This window comes from Pipistrellus kuhlii, unplaced genomic scaffold (genome assembly GCF_014108245.1).
Source record: "Pipistrellus kuhlii isolate mPipKuh1 unplaced genomic scaffold, mPipKuh1.p scaffold_m20_p_7, whole genome shotgun sequence".
NCBI lineage: Eukaryota > Metazoa > Chordata > Mammalia > Chiroptera > Vespertilionidae > Pipistrellus > Pipistrellus kuhlii.
Window position 1 is genome coordinate 60,945,370 of NW_023425573.1, and position 23,277 is coordinate 60,968,646.

General features: G+C 36.0%; 1 protein-coding gene across 1 annotated transcript in view; it reads right to left on the reverse strand.

Moving 5' to 3' along the window:
• The window catches only part of ARHGAP15 (Rho GTPase activating protein 15), a 622,919-nt gene that overhangs the window by 481,989 nt on the left and 117,653 nt on the right, over positions 1-23,277 (reverse strand). Inside the window, exon 6 of the mRNA XM_036422005.2 lies at positions 13,644-13,733. Coding sequence (XP_036277898.1) covers positions 13,644-13,733 — 90 coding nt within the window. The remainder of the gene's footprint in view (positions 1-13,643; positions 13,734-23,277) is intronic.

Here is a 23,277-nt window from a genome sequence, read left to right on the forward strand (position 1 = left end):
TCAGAATTTAGCCCAAGCAGGTGCAGAGGACCTAAATCACTTAATGAACATATGGCTCAAACTCCCATTTTACCTCCTATCACTGTTAAACCCTTGCCTCTTGAAAGCCAGCTGATGAAGGATAAAAATACTCAGGCCTAATTTGTCTATGGGTCACCTTAATATGGTGGTGAGCATTACAAAAAAAAAGGGGGGGGGTTGCTTTAGCTGTACTTTGTACCCTGGATTGATCCTGTAAGACAGCGGTGAGGAGGGGGAGGAACCTTTCCATAAGAAAAAAATGTAAAAAACTTAATTTGTTTACTTTATAGACAGAAGGGTAGCCCACAGTCAGAACACAGACTGATTTCCAGAAAGTGGAGAATGGCTCTACCTGTTGGTCAGAGGCCTAGAAGGAGACAGACCGTCTGGAAGATTGGAGAAAAAGTGGTCTGTAAATGTCATGGACTTCTGGGTGGGCACAGACATGCAGATCTTTGTAGAGAATGAGGCCAGCCACCAGCTTGGGGATTCAGCTGTATTAGACATGCGGCACAAGCCAAGTTGCAAGGACTAGACTGCACTGGATTATTTCTTGTGTCCAGCTTCCTTCCTTTTGGCTTTATCTGAGACTCATGGTGCACCTAGTATAAACAGTTGGGGGGGGGAGGGGAAGGAGCCCAGGACTTCAAACCCCTTTGAACTGACTATAGCTTCCTCAAGCACACTCCGCATATATTTTCTCTTCTGCCATGCATATTCTCTGAGTCTATGGCGTAGGACACCTGGAAGAGTCTTCCTGGCATATCCCCAGATGTGCAGCCTAAAAGTCAGGATGATTATCCTACTAGAATCAACCGTAAAGCAATGACATGAGAAGCTGATGGAAAAATGCTTCCTTGTTCTGTGGCTCCTTGGGTTGGAATTCTGTCAAGTTGTCCTCACCACTCTGTGACCAACTCAACACCAGCCCTGGGAGTGCCCTTTCTTCTTTCTGTTTCATTCCTGCTAGTTCAGAATTCCTGCTTTCTGGGATCACTTCCCAAATAAACTTGCTACAACATGATTCTTAGTCTCAAACTTTACTTTGAGGGGAACCCAGCCTCAGCCAGAACATATATGGCAAAACTACTTGCTTAAACTGAATTCAAAACTAGCTCCCTAAGAAAGAAAAAAACAACAAACCATTCTTTCACTGAGATACAGCTGTCACTGTCATAAAACTTAGCATAAACAAATCATCAACTACCGCATTATAAAATGTAACATCCAGCATACTAAAGAATTTAAGGTGACATCATTCATTACAGAATATGAATGATTCTCTTGACTAAATGGGAATTTTGTGTTAAGTAGATGCAAAAGCTGCTAAAAAGCAAATGTTATTGAAACACATATTAGCAACTTATGAATATGCCCTGGGGGTATCTTGACCATAGAAATTATCTTTATCTTGGAGCTATGAGGCTACCATAGGGTAGTATCCAAATCAGTTATGAGAATAAATTATTTGAAATTTTATACTTACAAATGAAAGAGGATCATAAGCATTATCAATTTTACTCTCCTTTTTATATGTATTTTTTTCACATCCTCTTCCTAAATAAAAACGGGAGGGAGTGGTAACAATCTTCCCAGGGGAGATTAGCAAATTAGCTAGCAACAAGGGTAATATCAAATATGCAGTCACACAGCAAAAACTTGTCCAAAAATTTAAAAACAAAACTCACAGTCTTACTTTTAAAAATAGGCACTTACAAGTTTTCTTGCAAGAAATAATATTCACTTGATATAATTTTCCAAAATTAGTGCTATGGCTTTTTGTTATCTGACTTTTACTAATACAGGCAAATATACACTAGAAACTGAAAATTAACAATTAAATATCATCATTGAGAATTCAGGATTAAACTTTAACTTTCCTCCTAGGGTAATTTTAACTCATTATCTCATATAATCTTCAAAGACTTGTGGTGTATATAAATATGTTTTTTTAAGGATCAGGATTTTCATTGTATAGAATAAGATATACAGTTATTAGAAACTTAAAACATATACTAAAATTTCAAAGATAAATTTATTGTTTCTGCTTAAAAATGTGTTGACACACTGATGCTGCAGAATTGTCAAAATTTCTTAAATTACATTTTAACTATTTTATTTTTTATAAAAAGTACAGAGTGAGCTGAATATTTGCTATTTAATTTGTAAATCCATGAAGAAAGATGACTGTATAGTCTCTGAGTCATTAACAATTAATCAGATTTCTTCAACATAAAAATTAAATGACTGGGAAGAAATCTTGAATTTTATAAAACCCTAAACATTTCTCTTCGACACTGTAAAGTATGTTAATTCCAAAATGCAACTCAGTGAGCAGCAACTTAAAATAAATTCATGCTTGGATCCAAATGAGTGATTGCAGAATCTCATGTATATTCTTATTTCAGCAATACAGTGTATCTTTAGACTCAATAAATCTTCCTAATATTTGACTACATGTTTATTTGCTAACAGAAAGAGTGTCGATAAAAGGCATCAGTCAATAACAGCCACGAGTAACGTACTTGGATAAGCCATGGAAAATATAAATCCCCAGTTAGAAGAAAAGATATGTAAGTATGTCATTGCCTCCCTGAATCCTCCATTCTGCAATAGGACAGAGAGACAGTCCTGCCATCCGATGATGACATCCAGGGCCAAGGGATTTCATGTTTTTATTTTACCCCATAAGGAAAGCCCTCCTTTGAATACCACGCCAGAGCACCCAGCCAAATCAAATCAGCAAAGTCAATGCTGGAACGCCAACGAGCCACCAGATGGCAGCAATGCTTTTATGAATAATGCAGCACTCTGTGCAGTCCATCTAAGATTTCCTATGTTAATCATAGAACAATCCCGACTTTGGGAGAAGGACAGATTTGTTCGTCATAAAGCCAGCCATCCTCCTTTCATCTCATTAGTTATACTTTGTGAAGTATGCTTTCTAGTAGCGTTTGGGACCCCCCCAAAAATATTTATGTTCTTGCACATTAAACATTAAATTGCCTTTGAATTTCATTTTGATATTGTGGTAGAAAATGCCTGTGGCTTGAAACAAATATTTTCCTTTCTAATGGACAAATAACATCTGTGGTTGTAAATGTTCCAGTGTAGCTGTCAAAAGAGAAAGGCTTCACATCATTTCCTGCCACCCTCTTTGGTATATCCTACACATTAAAAGCGTGTTGGTGGCCTCCCTTTCCACGAATTGATTTCAAATCGATCACAGGTCTCAGGTTTTAGAAGCTTGCCTTCTACTTGATCATGGGTGTGAGAATTTTGAAAATGAAACATTTCTTAAATTCAAGAAAAAAGAAAAAGAAAAAAATGACCAGCCATGCTGTGTGGATCTGTGACTGAGACTTGACCTATGATCCAAGGCACATGCCTAGGTTGTAGGCTCAATTCCCAGTAGGGGGCGTGCAGAAGGCAATTTATCAATGATTCTCTGTCATCACTGATGCAGTTTGCTAATTTCACCACTCTAATTTTTTTTTTTTGGGGGGGGGGCAGTTGTACATGTCCACCAAGGATGTCAGATTATTAATTTCTTCTAGTGCTAGAAATAAAATGTTAGGCAAATAGACGGGACTAAGGCCAAGAACCTAGTAGCTCTCTTCTAAAACAAGATTCCTCTGAAGACTGGAGGAAGTGAATGTCCCTCATGGCCAAGTCACCTCATTCTCATCGGTTATCTGAAAACAGTTCAAGCAGCTTCCTTCCTATTTCTCCCCACCGTCAGGCATTTCATTTCATTGTTTCACTTAGCTCATCTCTCAACATCCTGTTTTGTTAAGATAAAGAAAAGAGCTGCCTCCTCTCAAATACTGAGAATCCTGATATTTGTTCAGTGTCTTAAAGTCTTACTTTTGAGTATTTCTTTTTCTACTAAATTTTGAGTAATGTGTTTAACTCATATATTGAGAGATTTTGTACACAGATTCTACAAGTGGCTTCTGCAGTTCTGTATGAGTGCTGGCATTTTCTTTTCATCTTAAACTAGTGTTTCTTTATTCTTATGTTCATTTCAAGCCTTTGTTTATGGATGTTCACTAGGTTATTTTATTATACTGCTTTAAACATTGCTCTGAGAATAGAAAGTTTTGCTCACCATTGCCCAGATTTTTCTCCTGCTCAGTGGCTTGTGGCATGTGAACTCTGTGAGTGTGTGTGTGTGTGTGTGTGTGTGTGTGTGTGTATGTGTATTATATAGATATATTTTTTTCTCTCTCTTGCCTTCAGACCCAACCTCATTATCTTATGTTTCTAAAATCTGAATGGCATTGGTGATTTATCTGCCAGTGATCCTATGCTATCCAAAAGCTCTCAATTTTATATCACCCTGTGTCATCCTTATGGGCAAGCTGTAAAATGTGATACCATTTACTGGCCCCATTTATTATGTACCAGCTTTAGGGATTAAACTGTTCCTTTTTCTGGAAGAGGCCTGTTTGCTATTAAAGAGTAATCATGTTCAGCATTAAATAAACATGGATGCTCTCTTTAAAAAATATAAAAGAAGATATTTTTGAAATAGATAGAAAAAAGAGATCTGTTGGTCTGAATGAATGATGTCTTGCCAGCATCAATGTAATATCTTTACAAGATGAAAATCACAAATGGCAAACACCATAACACTTGATGGCTTTACTTCGATTCCATGCAATCCCCCACTGGCAGTGCTGGCTTTTGCTCAGAGAGGGCATATGGCCTGAAGTCCCAGGTTTGATTCCATGCAGCTCAGTTAGCCTCACCCTGGCTCTATGGACTTGGGGGACTGCACTGTCAGCCCAGCAGGTCACAGCAACTATTATGCCAGATTTTCCAACACATCAAGATACAGGGTAGTTCAATGAGAAGAGGAGGGTTACATCATGTTGTCAATACATGAAGAGCAACATGTTTCGTTTAGCTTGGTGCCACACTAAAATCTAGAATGCATTCTAAGTGCATCACTCAGCTCTGAGCAGACAGAGTGAGCTATTCCAGAAGGCACTGTGAGATGAGTTAACCAGTGACCTAAGCTCATCAGGACACATGCAGACATTCTTCTACTAAAATTTTGAAGTATCAGGAACCAGGTTGACATTTCCTTTACACTGTTTATTTTGATTTATTTTATTTCATTTTGAAATTTTAAAATCTTGATTCCCTTAGTTGACTTGGGAATAAAGTTTAATAATATGACTTAATAATGTGACTATTGTCAAGTCTACTGTCACCCAGTTGTGTTCTGCTTTGATATCAGTTCAAAAAGAAATGAATAGAGAAAGATAGTAACATACCCGTTAGTAGTGAGTGGAATAAAGAAATGTGCAAATGAGGACATATGTTCACAGTCCACTAAGCTCCATGGGATCATCAGGCAGCATTTACTTGCAATTGTTTCTTCTAATAATATATACTCAATTTATCAGTGTGTTAATTCTATACTTGAGATTATGCATTTTTAAAAAATTAAATCTGCAAAAAGACAGTGGTTTCCAAGTCACATGGTCTGAACAAGTAGGTGTGTCTCCTTTGAGGGCTGTACTTTCCATCCACCAAACTTGTTTCTGCTTTTCCTTTCATTGGTCAGGCTAACTTGCTCTTTAGGTCTCACCTTAGATTCTGACAATCAATTTTATTTCCTGCCCCCAGGCTCTCTCCTTTGCTGTAAATCTTAAGCACTTCTGACATTAATATTCCTAAATCAAAGTTCCAATTATAAAATTATATCACTCCATTCATCAAATTCTCCTGTGTAATCCCACTGGCAAAAATAAAGCCCAAATCATAAAAATAATCATATTTCCTCCCCTTTAATAATAAAAAAAAGTATGGTTCTGATATCTCAGTTGAAGAATAAAAAAAGTTGCCATTGTCTCCTTTTGCACATTGATTATCAATAGCTTGGTAGAAGCTTTCAGTATAAAATGATTTTCTTAAAAGTAGTAACTGGGATAAGAAAGTAATTAATCAACCTACATTTACTAGATATTATGTTAATTACACTATTTATAAAAAAGAATATTACAAATAAATTTGATAAGTTTTGAGGACACATTTTCTTAATTGCATAGTAGATGAAAAGCTTTTCTCACAGTCTTAGTCTAAGTCTTAGTCTATTGGTCAGGTTCACAATGCAGTATAGAGAATAGAAGTGACAAAGTCCTGAGTTGTATTTCATAGATATCTACCTCTCCTACCCAGATTCCTCCAAAATCCACCTCTGGAACTACCCTCAAAGTGTTGTGAGAGAATGTGGTCAAGAAATGATTATTAATACTCCATTTTATTAATATTAAAATCAGTCATTCAGAATTGCTGTCAGAAACAGGGTTGTTTCATTTTAGCATTCATACAGCAGGAAGGCAGATGAGGTAGGAACTGTTATTTCTGATTCCCTTGGAGTGAAAAACTAGGTTGGAGGAGGGATGCTGCTCTGGGTTCTACATAAGAATACAACTGACACAGCCCAAACTGGAACACATGTTCCCAGTGCACTTTCCCCACTGCAGCTTCTAAGTGATGAATGAATATCTAATAGGCAGATAAAATGATTGGGGACAAGTTAGAAAGCAAAAATCCCAACTGTATTAGATATTAATGTTACTCTTACTCTGGTTTATTTTTAATGTCATGCCTTTTAAGATACTATAATTCTCTAAAGTGAAACCAGCTTTACTTGAAATATAATGCATATATGAATGTGAAGAATCACCCTTTACATTTAGTCTAACTAAAGCACTGAAAAATGAAAGAAAATTGGTAAAAAGCTTAGTTTTTTTTTTTCAAGACACCACTTTTAACAGAAGGAAATAGATAAAAGCAAAATACTAGTACCGGTAGTTTTCTTTTTGGCTTAAAATAACATTTTCCAAGATGTTATTAAATTATCTCCGCATTAATAAACTTAAGTGGTACTTGCACATTTTAAGCTAAGACATATTCAGATCAGCAAGAGCAATCAAATTATGTCTAAATGTAAAACATATGCATGGGAAATATGACATGAATGTGTTTAATATATGTTATAGCCAGAAGACTCCATCCAAAGTCAGAAAAGTCATACATGTAATGATAAACCTATTCTAAAATTTACTTAACTTTGAGGGACAGAGCCTATTCCCCTGAGACATTTATATATTTATTAAAAGAGAAACTCACCCTAGCTGGTTTGGCTCGCTGGATAGAATGTTAGCTTGCAGAGTGAAGGGTCCCAGTTTCTATTCTAGTCAAGGGCACATGCCTGTGTTGCAGGCTCAATCCCCAGTGTGGGGCATGCAGAATCATCAATTTTTTTTCAAGTGGCAATAGATATAGATCCAATCAGCTACACTTAATTAATGGTAGAATTATCTCATTTTAGGCACACAAGTGATAGATGAGCGCACTGCATGTTCATGGGTAAACTTTAAAAAAGTTTTTTATATTAAAAGGAAACTCAGTACAACTGAGGCCTAGTCATCGCCTGGCTCTGGAAAAAAATGTAAAGCTTTTGAGTAGAAACTACTTAATTATTTTAAATGAGTAATCATCTACTTTCTTATATGTTTTATTGAAAAGGATAAAGAAACAGTATTTTTTGTTAATTTCATTAATAAGGATTATTTATTTATTTGTTTGTGAATTTTTATTGCATTTATTGATGTGACATTGGTTAATAAATTATATGTTTCAAGTGTACAATTCCATAATACATCACTGTAAGTTGTATTGTGTGTTCACCACCCCAAGCCAAGCCTCCTTCATCCTTTATCCCTCTCTACAGTCTTCTACCTGTCCCACCCCCTTTTCCTTCTGGTAACCATCAAACTGCCTTCTGTGTCTGGGAGGATTTTTTCCTTCTTCTTTTTGTTGCTTAGTCCCTTCACCTAGTCAACCCCCCTTCCTGCTCTCAACACTACAACCCTCTGATACCTGTCAGTCTGCCCTCTATCTATGTCTGTTGGGTTTATTTATTTATTTATTTTTGTTTATTTATTTACTTTTTCATTAGATTTCACACACAAAGGAAAGCATATGGTATTTGTCTTTCTCTAACTGGCTATTCCACTTATTCTTTATCCCCCTATTTACAAAAGGGGATAGGGTTGACACTCTGAATGTCATTTGGGAGTATTGACAAATGTCATTTGTGAACAGTATTTCCTAAAATGTTTTAGGACAATGTGTGTTTTTGTTTGTTTGTTTGGTTTTCACTAAAAGAATGCAACTCTAGCCTTAGCATTAACCACTGAATTCATTAAAAGATGTCCAGTTCTCTGGTTTAATAAGTATAAAGCAGTATGGGATATACTAAGGTCTCTGAATTTGTATTTTCTTTGGGAAGACAAAACTAATTTACATGATAGGAGTAAAAAATATTTAAGTGCTAAATTAAATGTCATGGAATCCATTACGGTGCTTGAGACCATCTTATGTTTAACTAGAGGCCCAGTGAACATGCACTGGTAGGGTCTCTAGGGATTGCAGGCTGCCTGCCGGGGGCCTCCCTCCCTTCCTCTGGCCAGCTTTGCCCCCTGGTCGAACTCCTAGAAGAACTCCAGGTTGAGGGGACAATTTGCATAGTACGCTTTTATTATACAGGATAAGGGGGGAGCTCCCTGGAGGTGGGGAATGTTTTTGAGACGTTCCTACCTATTTGGTGGCCATGGCATGAACCCTTTCCCTGACTTTCAAAAATGTTTTACACAGAGAGCCTTATGTTCAGAGGGAGGGGGGGGGACAAAAAACCTAAGGGGAAATTTTTCTGTAACTTTGAAACAAGGAGATATTAAAAGTTTAAAAAATTAGTGATCATTTTAAAGTATTTTGCAGCCATTTCTCAGCTGAACTTCCAGTGGAAAAGCTTTGTAAATGCCTGATGTATCCATGAGAAAAGGGGAGATGGAGACAGAAGCAGTTTGTGTTATGACACTGCCTGACAGGAATGCCATCCTTTAACATGGTTTTATTTAGTTATTATACTATCTCTCTGTAAATGGCATTCAGGATTATTTAAGATTATGTTGTAATCCTTTTAATCCTTAGTGCTTTAAATTTCAGGCTAAACATCAAAGAGCAAACTAGCACTTAGCAGTAATGTTTAAAACATGTGATTTGAACACCAATCTTTTAATTCACTGTTTCCCTGAAGAAGACCTAGGGTTGCTCTTGAGTTAACTAAGAAAACTTGTACCACAGTTCATTACAAATCACTCAGTTGCTAAATGTTTTCTCAAGCTGCATCAAACTTGTGATGGTCCTTGACAATTATGCTAAAAGCAGAATTAAACAAAAATTAGCAGCAATGAACATTTATGAGTGTAACTTAAAAATTGGTATAGCCTTTTATGGGTACAAAGTGTCTTTCTGTGTTTGGGTGTATATGTAGAAATGGGCACTTTTCCTAAAGTCAAACTATTAGATGTGGGTACATACCTAGATGCACATACACTCTACACACACACACACACACACACACACACACACACACACACCACATTTATACTTTTTTTAAAAAATATATATTTTATTGATTTTTGTACAGAGAGGAAAAGAGAGAGATAGAGAGTTAGAAACATCAATGAGAGAGAGTCATCGATCAGCTGCCTCTTGCACACCCCCTACTGGGGATATGCCCGCAACCAAGGTACATGCCCTTGACCAGAATCGAACCCGGGGCCCTTCAGTCCCCAAGCCGACGCTCTATCCATTGAGCCAAACCGGTCCCGGCACACATTTATACTTTTAAATTGATTTCAGGGAGAGAGGAAGGGAGAGGGAGAGGAAGAAGAAGAGAGTAGGAGAGAAACACCACTGGGTTGCCGCCCAATATGTACTGAGCAGAGATTGAACCCACAAACTAGCTCTGTGCCCTAACCAGAATTGAACCCATAACCTTTTTGGTGTACAAAATGACACCCCAACCAACTGAACCAGCCAGCCAGGGCAATACACAAACATTTTTTTAAACACATAGTATGGCTTGCTTTCATATACTTTATTATAGGCATTGCTAACAATCTTTAAAAATGTATTATTTATTATTAAGAAGTAACAATTGGGACAAAGATTGTTGTTATAATATACGGGCAGATATTCTTTATCTCAGATAGAGAGCATAATTCTGAGTTGCTGAGAGTTGTTGAATAATAAGCCTTAATATTCAATGTTGTCTTTCTTACGTTGCCATGTGCCAATCAATAAGATTGAATCTATATCAAGAGTTCAATAAAGATTTGAATATGAAGGAATTTTGGCTTCTAATACAAAAATAAAATGAACAACTCAAATATCCAAATGTCATGTACAAAAGAACAAATTAATGAAATCCTTCCCTTTTTTTTGGTCACCAATGTGTGCATTCTGAGTCTTTCAAACATATCTCAGGCACATAATTCGGTTTGTTTTGCTATTCATTTTAAGTTGGACTTCTCTGCAGACACTGTAATTATGTATCATATAACTACCAATCCATCAGCTTTTTAAGGACAGATTTCAAATTTTAAATTATTTCTAATTTTTCTCATCTTTGATTTTTCTTGAACCAAAACTCTCAATAGCCATTTGCTATCTATAATCTATAATTCATGGGCTGAGATTGAGCACCAAGCCTAATTCAAACTTGGAAGTCTAAAGCTATTTCTGAGTAGCACATCAGCCAAAGCTACGATGGTCTCTCTCAGACAGGAAGAAACACTTCATTACTCTGTAGGTAATGAAACCCTTGCACACACACATTCAAACATTCAACAATGTCTTAATACCATGTGTTTGAAGTATAATCGTGTTTATTCTGATCATTTGAGAGTTAGACCAGCTAATGTTTCTAATCAAATATTGATGCAAGTCATCTAGATTTAGCTCTCTGGCAAATCCTTCCCAATGCTTTTCTGTTAACTGAACTATAAAAGCTATTTATATTGTTTTTCTCAGAAGGCATACATCCATAGTCTTCATCTATGACTACCTATTAGTAAATTTGACTTAATCTCATGTGTTTAGATGACAAAAAGATTTCAGTGTAGCCAGAAAAATCACGAGTCACCCCATAAAGAAATGGCAGTCAATTAAATCTCGATCTTTTGTTAGTTATGTTCACAACATCCTTATAATCGCCTCTTGTTTCTCTAGACTAAATGCTACCAGACAAAAAATAAAAGATAAAATGGATGTAAGAACACTGAGGTCCCAGGAACTGCTCAGGTACCTTACAAATAAAACTAGGTGGCAAGATTGTCACCTCCAAAAAGTGACTCAAATTGGGAATAGTTTTTAATATCTTTAGAAGTACCTATGTTTAGAAATATGAAAAACAAGTAAAAATATAATAAGAGATGGTTGTTCATGTTCAGGAAAGGTTAAGATGATACATATCATAAATATAGGTAGCTTAAATGTCTATGTTTTTTTAAATGTATCTTTATTGTTGAAAGTATTACAGATGTCCACCCTTTTTTTCCCATGGACTCTCTCCACCCCAAACCCTAGTCTCCTAGGCCCTCACCACACTGTTGTGGGAAGCCGTGTTCCGTGGGGCCCGAGGGCAAGGATGGAGCATAGGGTAGGGACGCCTACCTGCTCTCCTACAGGGGATTGAGCACAGGGTAGGGACACCTACCTGCTCTCCCCTAAGCCTTCAGGGTCAACTAGGGACAGGGCAGACCACAGCCCCATTGTTAGGGAGTGCGCGTGATGCACGACTTATCTGGATGTTCTCAGCTAGGCTGTTCTCAATGATATCTAGCCAGATGCCTGCTCTATGTAACTTTTCCAAGAATGTCTTGAGGAGCTGTCGGGAGGCCTTGTCCTGGGAAAGGGGCACTTGGAGAAATGCCCAGAAAAGCCCCATAAATGTACGCCTGCAACTAATAAAGTTACTGCAGTCTCATCATGGACTAGCAGTCCTCCTGAAGCCCCCCTTTCTCTTGTCTTTATTTCTCTTAAACCTCCTAGCCCTACCTCCAGGACCTGTGATGCCGGCTGGATCTGGTACACTGTGGTTTGTGCCCGTGGGCTATGCATACTTTCTATGTTTTATGTTCTTATCTATGTAAATTTATACATAAAGATTTTCATCAATATTTGCAGCCATATATATATATATATATTACTATCTTCTTTATTTTTAATCTAATTTAATTCTTCATAAGGTTAACTGAAGGAACTAAAATAAGGCTGATTTAGCCCAACTCTAAGAGTTTCTGTTGGTCAAGAATTATATCAATGTCAATTTTTTGTCTTTATATTATAATTGGTAACTAGGATGCTAAACTCACAATACAAATAAAACTAAACCACTCAGCTCACACAATCTAGTTCAGATCTAGTCATAATGACCATATGTGTTGTCATAGAAGCTAGGATAATAACCTCTAACTTTTGTTATTTATGGCCAAATAGCACAAAGAATAATAAATTGACCTACAATTCCTTATTTCAAAAGAAAATTTATTTTTCCTTCTTGATTCTGAAAATTCACATTCTAATCACTTTCAGCTTTAGCCTTGATTGCTAGGTAAGCATATTTAGTTTTTCATTCTTCCTTTTTTGTTTTATATATATATATAAACATTATCATATTAAATTAATACCTAAATAGAATAATACTAGAACCAGAAAAATAATTTATTCTAAACATAATTTATTCTCTGGTAACCATATGAAGTGATGGATGTGTTAACTAATTTTAATAGTTAAAAGTGATTTAAAATATTAACCTGGGTCAAGATTTTTTGGATAAACCTGAATTAGCATCTGAAAAGTACAGAACAAACTAGAAACCAGCTATTTTTTTCTAGTGAGAATTCAGATAAAAATGTCACCAAACTATATTTCTGTAAGACCCAATATATTTATTTCATTGATGCATTTAAAAACAAAACTAACTTTTCTTCAAGAATCAAAATAGTCTTTGAAGACATTTAATATATTAATCATAATAATCCAGTTTCTTGGATACTAAATTATATAAATTTTAAAATATATTCATATAGCTATTGGTTACTTTGGAATAGAAAAGTGAGTTAAATTTCATATAAAATAGAAAAAGATCAACCTCCATTATCTAAAGTCATTAATTGCCAATGGGATTTTAGTAACATCATCTGTTAAATATTAAGTTTTTCCATTTATTATTTTTCAATGATTTCATCTGTTCTTTTCATTCAATGAAAAATGATTGAATTATTAATGACTTTTATTTGTCAAAAAACTCTAATTATGCAATATAGAAAGGTCCAATTTTTATAGCTGTTCAGCTTTCTATATCCCCCTAACGCACAACGTTAAGTATATTTTATGACAAGATGAGAGAAATAACAATGAATGCAAATAGTTTATCATAATTAGTGAATCTTACTTATGTATGTCTGAAAGCTCTACAATAAATCCAAGTCAAGCATTCTAGGTTTGAACCCCAAACATCTAGCAAATACATTGCAAAAATCAATGACTTTTGAATTTTGAATGACAACAAACAAACTAAAATTCAACAGAAGAAAAGGAGTCAGTTTTTTCACAATGACTTTTGCACAACAGGTTGCAAATGAAAATACACACGAAAATGTCGCAACAAGGTAGTCTTATTTTGATTACCCAAGATACCTCAGATTCAAAAGGAATAGGGATAAACTGAATATATGTAACTCTCTTACCTGAAAGACATTCTTTCTGCTTGATTTTTCTTTGGCCCACTCAATATGTGCTCCACACAAATCCACACTTTCTGGTTTGTGCCCAGTTTTCTGTAAATAAAAATGAAATAAGAATAAAAAGCATACAACATTGGTGATGCATGTCAGAAAAAGAAAATTTATTGAGTTAGCAGCTATACATATTTATGATATAAAGCCTTTCTTTTTTAGTTTCAAAGAGATATTTGAACCCTCATGTTCTTTGCAGTATTATTTACAATAGGCAGGCATGGAAACAACCTAAGCGTCTGTCAATGAATGAATGAATAAAGAAAATGTCACACACACATGCACACACATTCTGCAAAAATTATTCAGTCATAGAAAAAAAGGAAATCTTGCCATATGTGACAACATGAATAAACCTAAAGGGTGTGAAATAAGTCAGACAGGGAAAGACAAATACTCCATTATTTCACATATATTTGGAATCTGAAAAGATTAAAATCATAGAAACAGAATGTAGTTATCATGGGTTAGGGAAATGGAGAGTTGTTGGTCAAAGGGTGCAACCTTTTAGGTATAAGTTCTGGAGATCAAATGTACAGCATAATAAAAATAGTGGACGCTGTACTGTATGTTTGAAAGTTGCTAAGAGAGTATTTATAAGTGTTCACTTTACAAACATGCACACACACACAGGTAATCATATAAAGTGAAGGATGTGTTAAGTAACTTTTTGTGGTAATAATTTTGCAATATATACAGGGTGGTGCAAAAGTAGATTAATTGTTTTTGTATAGAAAATACAATAATTAATAATAAACTCTGTGTTTTGTGTACTCAGAATTATAACCTACCTTTACCCCCCTCCTTGTCCTATATAATAAATCCTATCTAAAAAAAGAGTAATATGCAAATTTTCACTCCAACACACAAGATAGCTGCCCCCATAAGGTCAGAGATGACTACCACAAGATGGCCATCAGGGGAAGGCAGTTGGGAGGGATGAGGCAGGCAGAGGAGGGAAGTTGGGGGTGACCAGGCCTGCAGGAAAGGACAGGTGGGGGGGACCAGGCCTGCAGGGGAGGCATTAGGGGTGACCAGGCCTAGAGGGGAGAGCAGTTTGGGGGGGGGAGGGGAGAGCAGGCTTGCAGAGGAGGGCAGTTGGGATGGGGGACCAGGCTGGCAGGGGAGGGCAGTTGGGGGTGACCAGGCTAACAGGGAGGGCAGTTAAGGGCAATCAGACTTGCAGGGGAGCAGTTAGACATCAATTAGGCTGGCAGGGGTGTGGTTGAGGGGTGATCAGGCTGGCAGGCAGTAGAGGTTAGGGGCAATCAGGAAGGTAAGCAGCAAGCAGTTGGGAGCCAGCAGTCCTGGATTGTGAGAGGGGAACCAGATTGGAGAGGATGCAGGTTGGGCTGAGGCACACACACCCGCATACATGAATTTTGTGCACCAGGCCTCTAGTATAAAATAAAAGGCTAATATACAAATAGACCAAATGATGGAACAATAGGAACAAATGAACAATTGGTCACTATGATGTGCACAGACCACCAGGGGGCCTGTGCAAAACATGGTGGGCATGGGCATTGGCAGGATGGTGGTACAGGTGAGTGGGGGCACCAAACTAAGGCAGGGTGCCTGTCACTGTCATCAGGTTGAGCCTCTGCTGGTTACTGAAAATTCTTTACTCCCACATGCTGCAGTCCTGCCCTGCACTTGCACCTTGCTGCTGGTGCCCAATGCCGGTCCCAATCACTTGGGACCATCAGTGGTGTGAGTGGCAGCTGCCGGTCCTGATTGCCCCTGAGGGCCTCTCTACCTCCCCCTGCTCCTGAGGGGCAATTAGGGCAGCAGCCACCACTTACACCCACTGACGATGCTGATCCTGCTCACAGCTGTTGCTGATGACTGCCCTAATCACTCTGTGCAGTCAGTGGGTGCTAGCAGGGAACACACTGTCAGCACTTGGGAGTGGTGGTGGCAGGAGCAGGGCTGCCAAAAGACAGGGGTTTGGGGGCCATGGCAAGAGGGGCTGGGCAGGGTCACAGTTCCTTTCAAGGTGCACGAATTCGTGGACTAGGCCCCTGGTATGTATATAAAATCATATTGTACACCTTAAATTTATGCGGTTATTTCTCAATTTCATTTCAATAAAGCTATAAGAGGAATAAACGTAATCAATATTTCTTAGGTGGCAATTGTGTACCTCTTAGAAATTTACTTTTCAGATTTTTAAGACTATACACATAAGTATATGTTTATTTGTATTTAATAAATTCAACATAAACCAAGTAGATTACTGCACATGATTCCTTTTGCCCAGGACAGTGTGGGCGTTATTTAAAAACTATTTTTACTTCTTTAATTCACAATACTCAATTAATGAGAATATCATCTATATTTGCCTCTTCATATTTTCATTTGGTTCAATTTCCTACTTCTACTATCATTTCTCATTTACCCTTTTGGCTCCCAGAATTCTGCATGTGGTTCTGTGACTCTGGTCCACCTATCTAATGAATGCCCATGTCTGGGATAACAGAGGCATATGCAAACATTGAAATTACCGGGCCTTTCAGTATTGTCCATTGCATAAACAACTCACAGACATGTCCTGTTTTGTCTCAGAGGAAATGATGCTCCTTTGGCCCAAGGTTGTTGTTGTTTTTTTTTGTGTGTTTTTTCCCCCTTCTACTTCCTACCTCTATAGCATCTTATTCTGTTGAGGGTAGAAGCAGAATATTAGAGACTAGCTATATTTATAACAAATATTTATCATGATCTTTCAACCTCGATTGCTTTGTTCTCATTAAAGAAAGCACATTCTAACCTGGCTGGGAGTTGTATGCCCCTGGGACCTGGCAGTCAACCTTGGACCTATCAGGCTTCTTCTCTCCAAATTCTTCTTTCATCCTTTATCCTCTTCCTTCTCTGTTGTTGTTGTTGTTGTTGTTGTTGTTGTTGTTTTCACTGACTTGTAAGTGTTGGTAATCCTTGGCTTACTATTTTAGGCCTTCATTATTCCTCATAGTTTACACACTTCCTATGGGTTTTTTATTTGCTTTTGTCTGATCCATTACTTATAATATGTTCACCCCTCAAGAATTCCTCTGAACCTCAGCTCCCTCCTATGTGGCAGAACTATATTTTCTAACTAAGTACTGAGAAAATTAATAAATAGAAACTTCATTTTAAATGGAGTCAGGAGGCTAAAAGGGAGAACTCTCACAGGTGTCACTCAAAGCACACAACTGACCCTCACAGGAAGCATCTCCAACAGGAGAAATAAAAGATTCCTCCTTGTCAAGTAACAGCTCAGCCAATGAAAAGTCACTACACTTACCATTTGTGACAACCTGGATAGACATACACAAAGTGAAATGGGTCAAAGACAAATACCATATATCACTTATATGAAGAATCCGAAGAACAAAATAAGCAAACAAAACAGAAACAGACTCACAGATATGAAGAATAAACTGAGGGTAGCTAAATGGGAAGAGGATTGAAGAGCTGAATGAAAATGTGAAGAGATTATGTAGTACAAATTGGTAGTTACAAAACAGGGATGTAAAGTAAAACATAGGGAATATAGTGAATAATTTTGTAATAACTATGTATAGTACCAGAATTATTAGGACAACATTTTGTAAATTATATAATTGACCACTATACTGTATACCCGAAACTAATACAAAATTATACTAAATGTCAACTATAATTAAAAATAAAAATAATAATTTAAAAAGAAAAAGAAAAGTCACTATACTTCAAACGTTGTTTCCTTAAATGAACTCTTTGTTTACATTAGCCCCTCCCAAGTCCATAAAAAACTTCCCTATCCTTTGATTTCTTTTGGACTTGTATGTGGTTCACCATTAGAATGCATGTTCCAAATTACAATTCTTTGTTTTTCCCAACTAACCCCATTTTTCTGAATAAATATTTTGCTGTCCATTTGTTTTAAGGTCAATGCTGCCACTGGGATATAGCACAGACACCTCAGTGAAATCACTGTCTTATTTTCAGACTTGCCCCTTTTCTTGCTTGCATGATTAGTCATCCCTTTTTCCATTAAACCTTCTTCACTCTCTGAATCCTCCCTTCTCTCACCATCCACAGCAAAAGGTACAAAGCCTGAATTCCAGAACTGTGTCCATCTTTGTCATCCTAGGACCACAACCTCATTTGAACTCTTTTTTTTTAATCTGAGTTCTCCTCCTTGCTGTTCCCTCTGAGACAAGCCAAACAAAAAATTTAAACCATAAATCTCACCCTATTTCTTCTGGAAAACGGGATAATGTACAAATGTCTCAGTAGGGCACACAGGCACCTTTTCATCATCCCCCAAACATTCTTCTCCATTCCACTCAGTCCCTCATTCTTCTAAACACCAGCTATGCTAAACTCCCAAACTGCAGCGTGCTTTTACTACTTCACGGCGATATGAGGATGATGCACACTCTTTATACAAAACACTGTTCTCTTTCTTCAATCCAGTTTCCTTGTTTTCCATTTGCTCCACTCCTGCTCATTTTAACAGTTTAATTCCAATGCAATCACCATGAAGCTCTTCTTTGCTTGTACAGGCTCAGTTACTCACTCCTTCCCAGCATTTCCCCTACTCTGAAACACACTTTGTTACAATTATTTTTGTTAACTACACATTATAACTACTTTTGGTGTGTCTCTTCCCCAGAGAACCAGAGAACAAGTTGGGTTTATCTATACAACCAGAGAACAAGCTGGGTTTATCTTATAATACTTCTTTATTTTCCCCAAATCTAGCAAAGTGGCCAAAGTAAGCACTCAACAGATATTTGTTAACTATTGAATACATTTATGAACAACATGGATATTACAATGGGAAATTTCCAGATTCATTCCAATGTATTATAAATAAAACTAAACAATACCTCCCAGAGTGGTAGCTCACAAAATGAGAAATACATAAGCAGTAAAAGTACAACATTCCAAGTTACACCGACTTTTGATAGGAATTGATCTTGTATGGCAAAATCAAAGCAAATGATAAGAGATTTGGGGCAAATTTAAAAGTCTTCTAGAAAAAAAGGTAAAGTGGCTTGAATAATATTAAAGCAGATAAATGCATATTGGCTTCAAAAAGAAAAAAAGAAAAAACCTAAAATAAGGAAATAGAGGACTACTTTAAAAACATCCTAATCAGTAGTTGATTACAAAGCTAATGCTGGAGAACCCAGGCTAGAACAACTTTAGGGAGTAGGCTTATTATAAGGGAACATTTTTAATTTCTAAATATTATCAAACATTGAAATAAGTTATTCACAAGAGTCACAGAATTTATATGGAAGACCAATAAGATTTTATCCAAGAAGCTTGAAATTAAGTAATCCTTTAATAAAAAAATGTATTTCTGATTCTACAGCTATAAAATATAAAACACAAGAAAAACTCTGCTAATGAACTACATGACGCCAATGGATCATATTGCACATCATTATAAAAATATACTTTTTAAAAATTGACAAAATATGGATTTAAAACTAAGAGTGCACATTTCTTCTGGGGTAAACTTAAAATATAAATGACTCATTTAAAAATATTTAAATAGAATTATTTAAAAGTTACTGCTGCTGGACAATAAAATATAGAAACCTCGTCGTGGGAACAATGTGAAGTCATTAAAAATTGATCCTAGGTCTTGTCCATTTCTAATTTTTTATTATTATCTTAGTCCATCTTTATCATATCCCAATAATAGCTGACAGGGTATTCTCTCTATAATGTATTTTTCTCTGACTTAGATTAAATCTTTGGGACTAAATTTCCTATTTTTCTCTATGGAATATTTGGGTCTTTTAATGTATATTAAGAAAATATGAAAGGCCAATGCTCTTTCACTTGATGGTATTTTCCAGGATGAAGATTAGGTATGTGTGTGGACAACAAATCACTGGGCCACTCATTGTCACACCATTATTACTAGATGCAGTTAAAAAAAAGACAAGGCTCAGATTTTATGAAACAGGATATTAGCTACCATTTTTTATTTTGGATTAATTGCTATTCCAGAATATAGACTCAGATTGTCCTTATCAGTTTGAAACATGAAACACAAAATCTATTTAGAGGAATTAAGTTTTAGCACATAACTGGTTTTGATTCTGGAAAATCATTCATGGAGGAGGAGAAAACTCAGTTATAAATTTTCATTTGGAAAAATGATTTAGGAAATAGTGCTGAATGGATACCTGATCTTATTAATGTCTAAAGTATATCCACTGTCAAGATAGAAGAGGATACTTTGAGGGTAAGATGTGGGTTTTATGTATATGAATATAAATGATGTTAATAATAACTGAAATTGTTTCTACAGTAAAATTTCTCAGTACATTACAAGACCAAATCAACCCACATTTTCATAAAAGCAAATCTTTGTTAGTGATCTGGGGCACTAGAATATTATATGTTTGGATTATTTGTTTGTTTGTTTTGAAGAGAAAGTATTCTCTCTTTTTCAAGTAATAAACACCTATTGATTTTACTGCTGAACCAAAAACTTGTTAGAATAAATACAATAGTTTTAGTCAGTTAATATTGTCTTACATTTATAGTGCATAAAGATCTATTCAGTTCTGCCGAGTAAGTAACTTGGGCACATTTTTGATGCCTCAGGTGCCCCCTCAGAGTCCTTCCTTAGACCCTACTCTACTCTGTCCATCTCAGCTGCCCTCTAGAGGACCAGCCTTGATTGGGTCCATCTGATCCTACTTCCTGAGGACTGCCAGTCAGTCACTGTCTTGGAATGCTAAGCCCTCCCTCCTGGCAGCCAAAGTGCAGACAGGCTTTTGGCTTCCCAACCACTTCCAGAAAGGGATGAAATAAATGCCTCTTTACAGAGTGAAGGATCTGACTTTCTGAGTAGCCATCCAAAGGGGATCCCAGAGTCCATGGAACACAGGAAGTGAAGACCAGATGATAAACTTGAACCAAAAGGAAGCAGGAAGAAACATGGCAGATAAAACCTCTTTCCTCTGCCCACTCAATAATCCTCTGCGTCTGAGACTCTCTGTAGAGTGGTAGCCAGCACGGTAGCACATCCCCTCTACTATTAATATTTCCCAACATTTCTGGCCTAACTTCCTTTTCATTTCACCCTTTGTGTCTGGATTCATACCTCCCAAATAAATCATGGATACTTAATTCAGGCTTTGTTTTCTAAGGAATCAGGGCTGAGACAATTGTTATTTTCCTCATGGCAGAGATGAATAGCTCTCATGCAGTATGGGTAAAAATGAGGTTTTACAAACATTTTGGATTGTATTTGTACAGCAGAAAGTGTTCTACTACCTGAAAAAATTTTGCTATTTGTTAAAACAAACAAACAACAACAAACAAGAAAACACAACAAAATAAAAAACTAAGACAGATTTTAAATATACTGCCATTAAGTGGCAATTTGGCTATTTGAATCCCAAATCCTATCTGGTTCCAAAGCCTGTTATCTTAACCACTATACTCTATTGCTTCATGTAGTAATAACATTAATAATAGTAAATATAATTAAGATTTATTATCTTTTGCTATTTGGAAAGCATGTTACATCAATTTTCTCATATAACCTCAAAATAACTATATGATGTTGGTACTCTTAGTAACTCCAAACTGCAGTCAAGATCTCCAAGGATTATAGCAACAAATAAAATATGAAGCTGTGATTCCTCACTCAGGTGGTCTGACTTAGAAACCCCTATTTCTACCTAAAGAGATATATTGTTTCTGAGCACATTTCAATTTAGTAGAGAATTTTTAAGAAAAACTAACTACACATGTTCAGTAAATTAAGAAGTGCACTGTGGAGAAAAAGTCTCTTTTGTCTTAGCAAAATACAAGCTCTAAATCAGATGCATTGCATTGACCAAAATGATAAACCACAGAGAGTCAAGCTTCATAATTAAAATAGTTTTCTGAGAGAGCCTAAGGTGAGGTTTATTGGACAGTAAGCTATTATCCATTAATAAAGCATCTTATCAATTTCATAGATTTTTGTGGTTATTAAAAATTACATAAGATACAAAATTTATTGTGGTTAATGGCCAAATCTTGAGAAAATTATAACCAGAGAGCATGGCTTTATTTATAGTGATATTGATCACTTGATTTCATTTTTCTTCTTACCAAGTTTATGTTCATAAAATACTAGAATTCAATATATTTTTCTTCTTTCTTGTTTTGCATCTCCACCAATTATCTTCTAGATTTTCAACTGTTATATTTTTCTAATTTTTAAATGTATGGTGAGGCCATACAATAGTGCACACTATGGCTATTGTTATAAACTGCCCAATGATAATCATGCTGACTTTGCCAGAGCACTATCATTATCAGAATTAAAATATTGAAGAGAAGTTGAAATACCTTATTAGGCTAAGGTTGCCCTTTCATTTTTTATGGTCTTTTTCAACAAGGATCTGAATAAGGGCTCAATACTCACTTTACAAAGATAAAATCATTTCAGATTTTTTTTTTTGCACAAACCACTCAATAATTCACGAATGGCTTTCTGATTGAAACTATTTTCATATTTTTGCTAAATCTCATCATTTACTCCCATAAATAAGTCCATTTTGTTATTTAAAACATACTACAGTGAATGAGCACTAGATGTATTGTATTATTTAATTAATGATTGTGTTCATTATTTTGATTGAAAGTAAATAATATTAAAAGAGCAAACAAAATATTGTAATGAGAACTTTGATATTAATCTATTATTATTGCTACTACTACTATTATTATTATTGGTTTTAAAGGTTATGGTTAAATGAATGGTTTCACGAATGTAATAGTATATTAAATGTCTTGAAAAGTTTTCCATCATATGAGGTAAAATTTGCCAGTATTTGCCTCTTACTAAAAGTAGTACCATGATATAAAGTAAAAAACATAAAAGTAGCAACAACAACAAAAAGAATCACATACAATAGTAACATGTGGGCTATATTGAACATATTGACTTTAGAACCTTACATTTCAGGCTATAAATATTCCTTTTAATGTCTACAGTGCTTCTGAATTTATGGTGAAAGTGACATTAAGTTTTCTGAGAGTACTCTGTGTTAAATGAAACAGTAATAGTTGATAGCTGAGAATAAGGTGCATTTGGTCTGGTTTGGTGGAGATATTTCTTAAACTAGAAATGTATTAATACTTTGCACAATGTGTTTATTTTAGTAGGGTACAGTACTGCACATGTGAGCAGACATATATTATTCATCTAGATATCTCTTTAGGATTTAAAACCACATTGTGTGACACCTGTTAGGAGTTAATTGTTCATAGAATAGATAAATTAGTGGATGCACTAAATTACAGAGCTTCATGAGGTAATCAATCAATGGGTATTTTGTTTTGTTTTGTTTTGTTCGTATGAGTTTTTTTTTAACCAAGAATGAATTTTTGTCATATCTATGGCTTGAGTCAGGTGTCTACTCCATATCAAACAAGCTCCAAAATCACAAAGTACAGCAGGTAATTAGGAGGCAAGTTGCAAATGAAGTGCTGGAGCCTTGGACATACTCCACTGATACTAAAATAGGTATGTGCACCTGAAAAATGCAAGATGCATGAGTAAAGGCCTCAGAGCATATATCAAATTGACAAC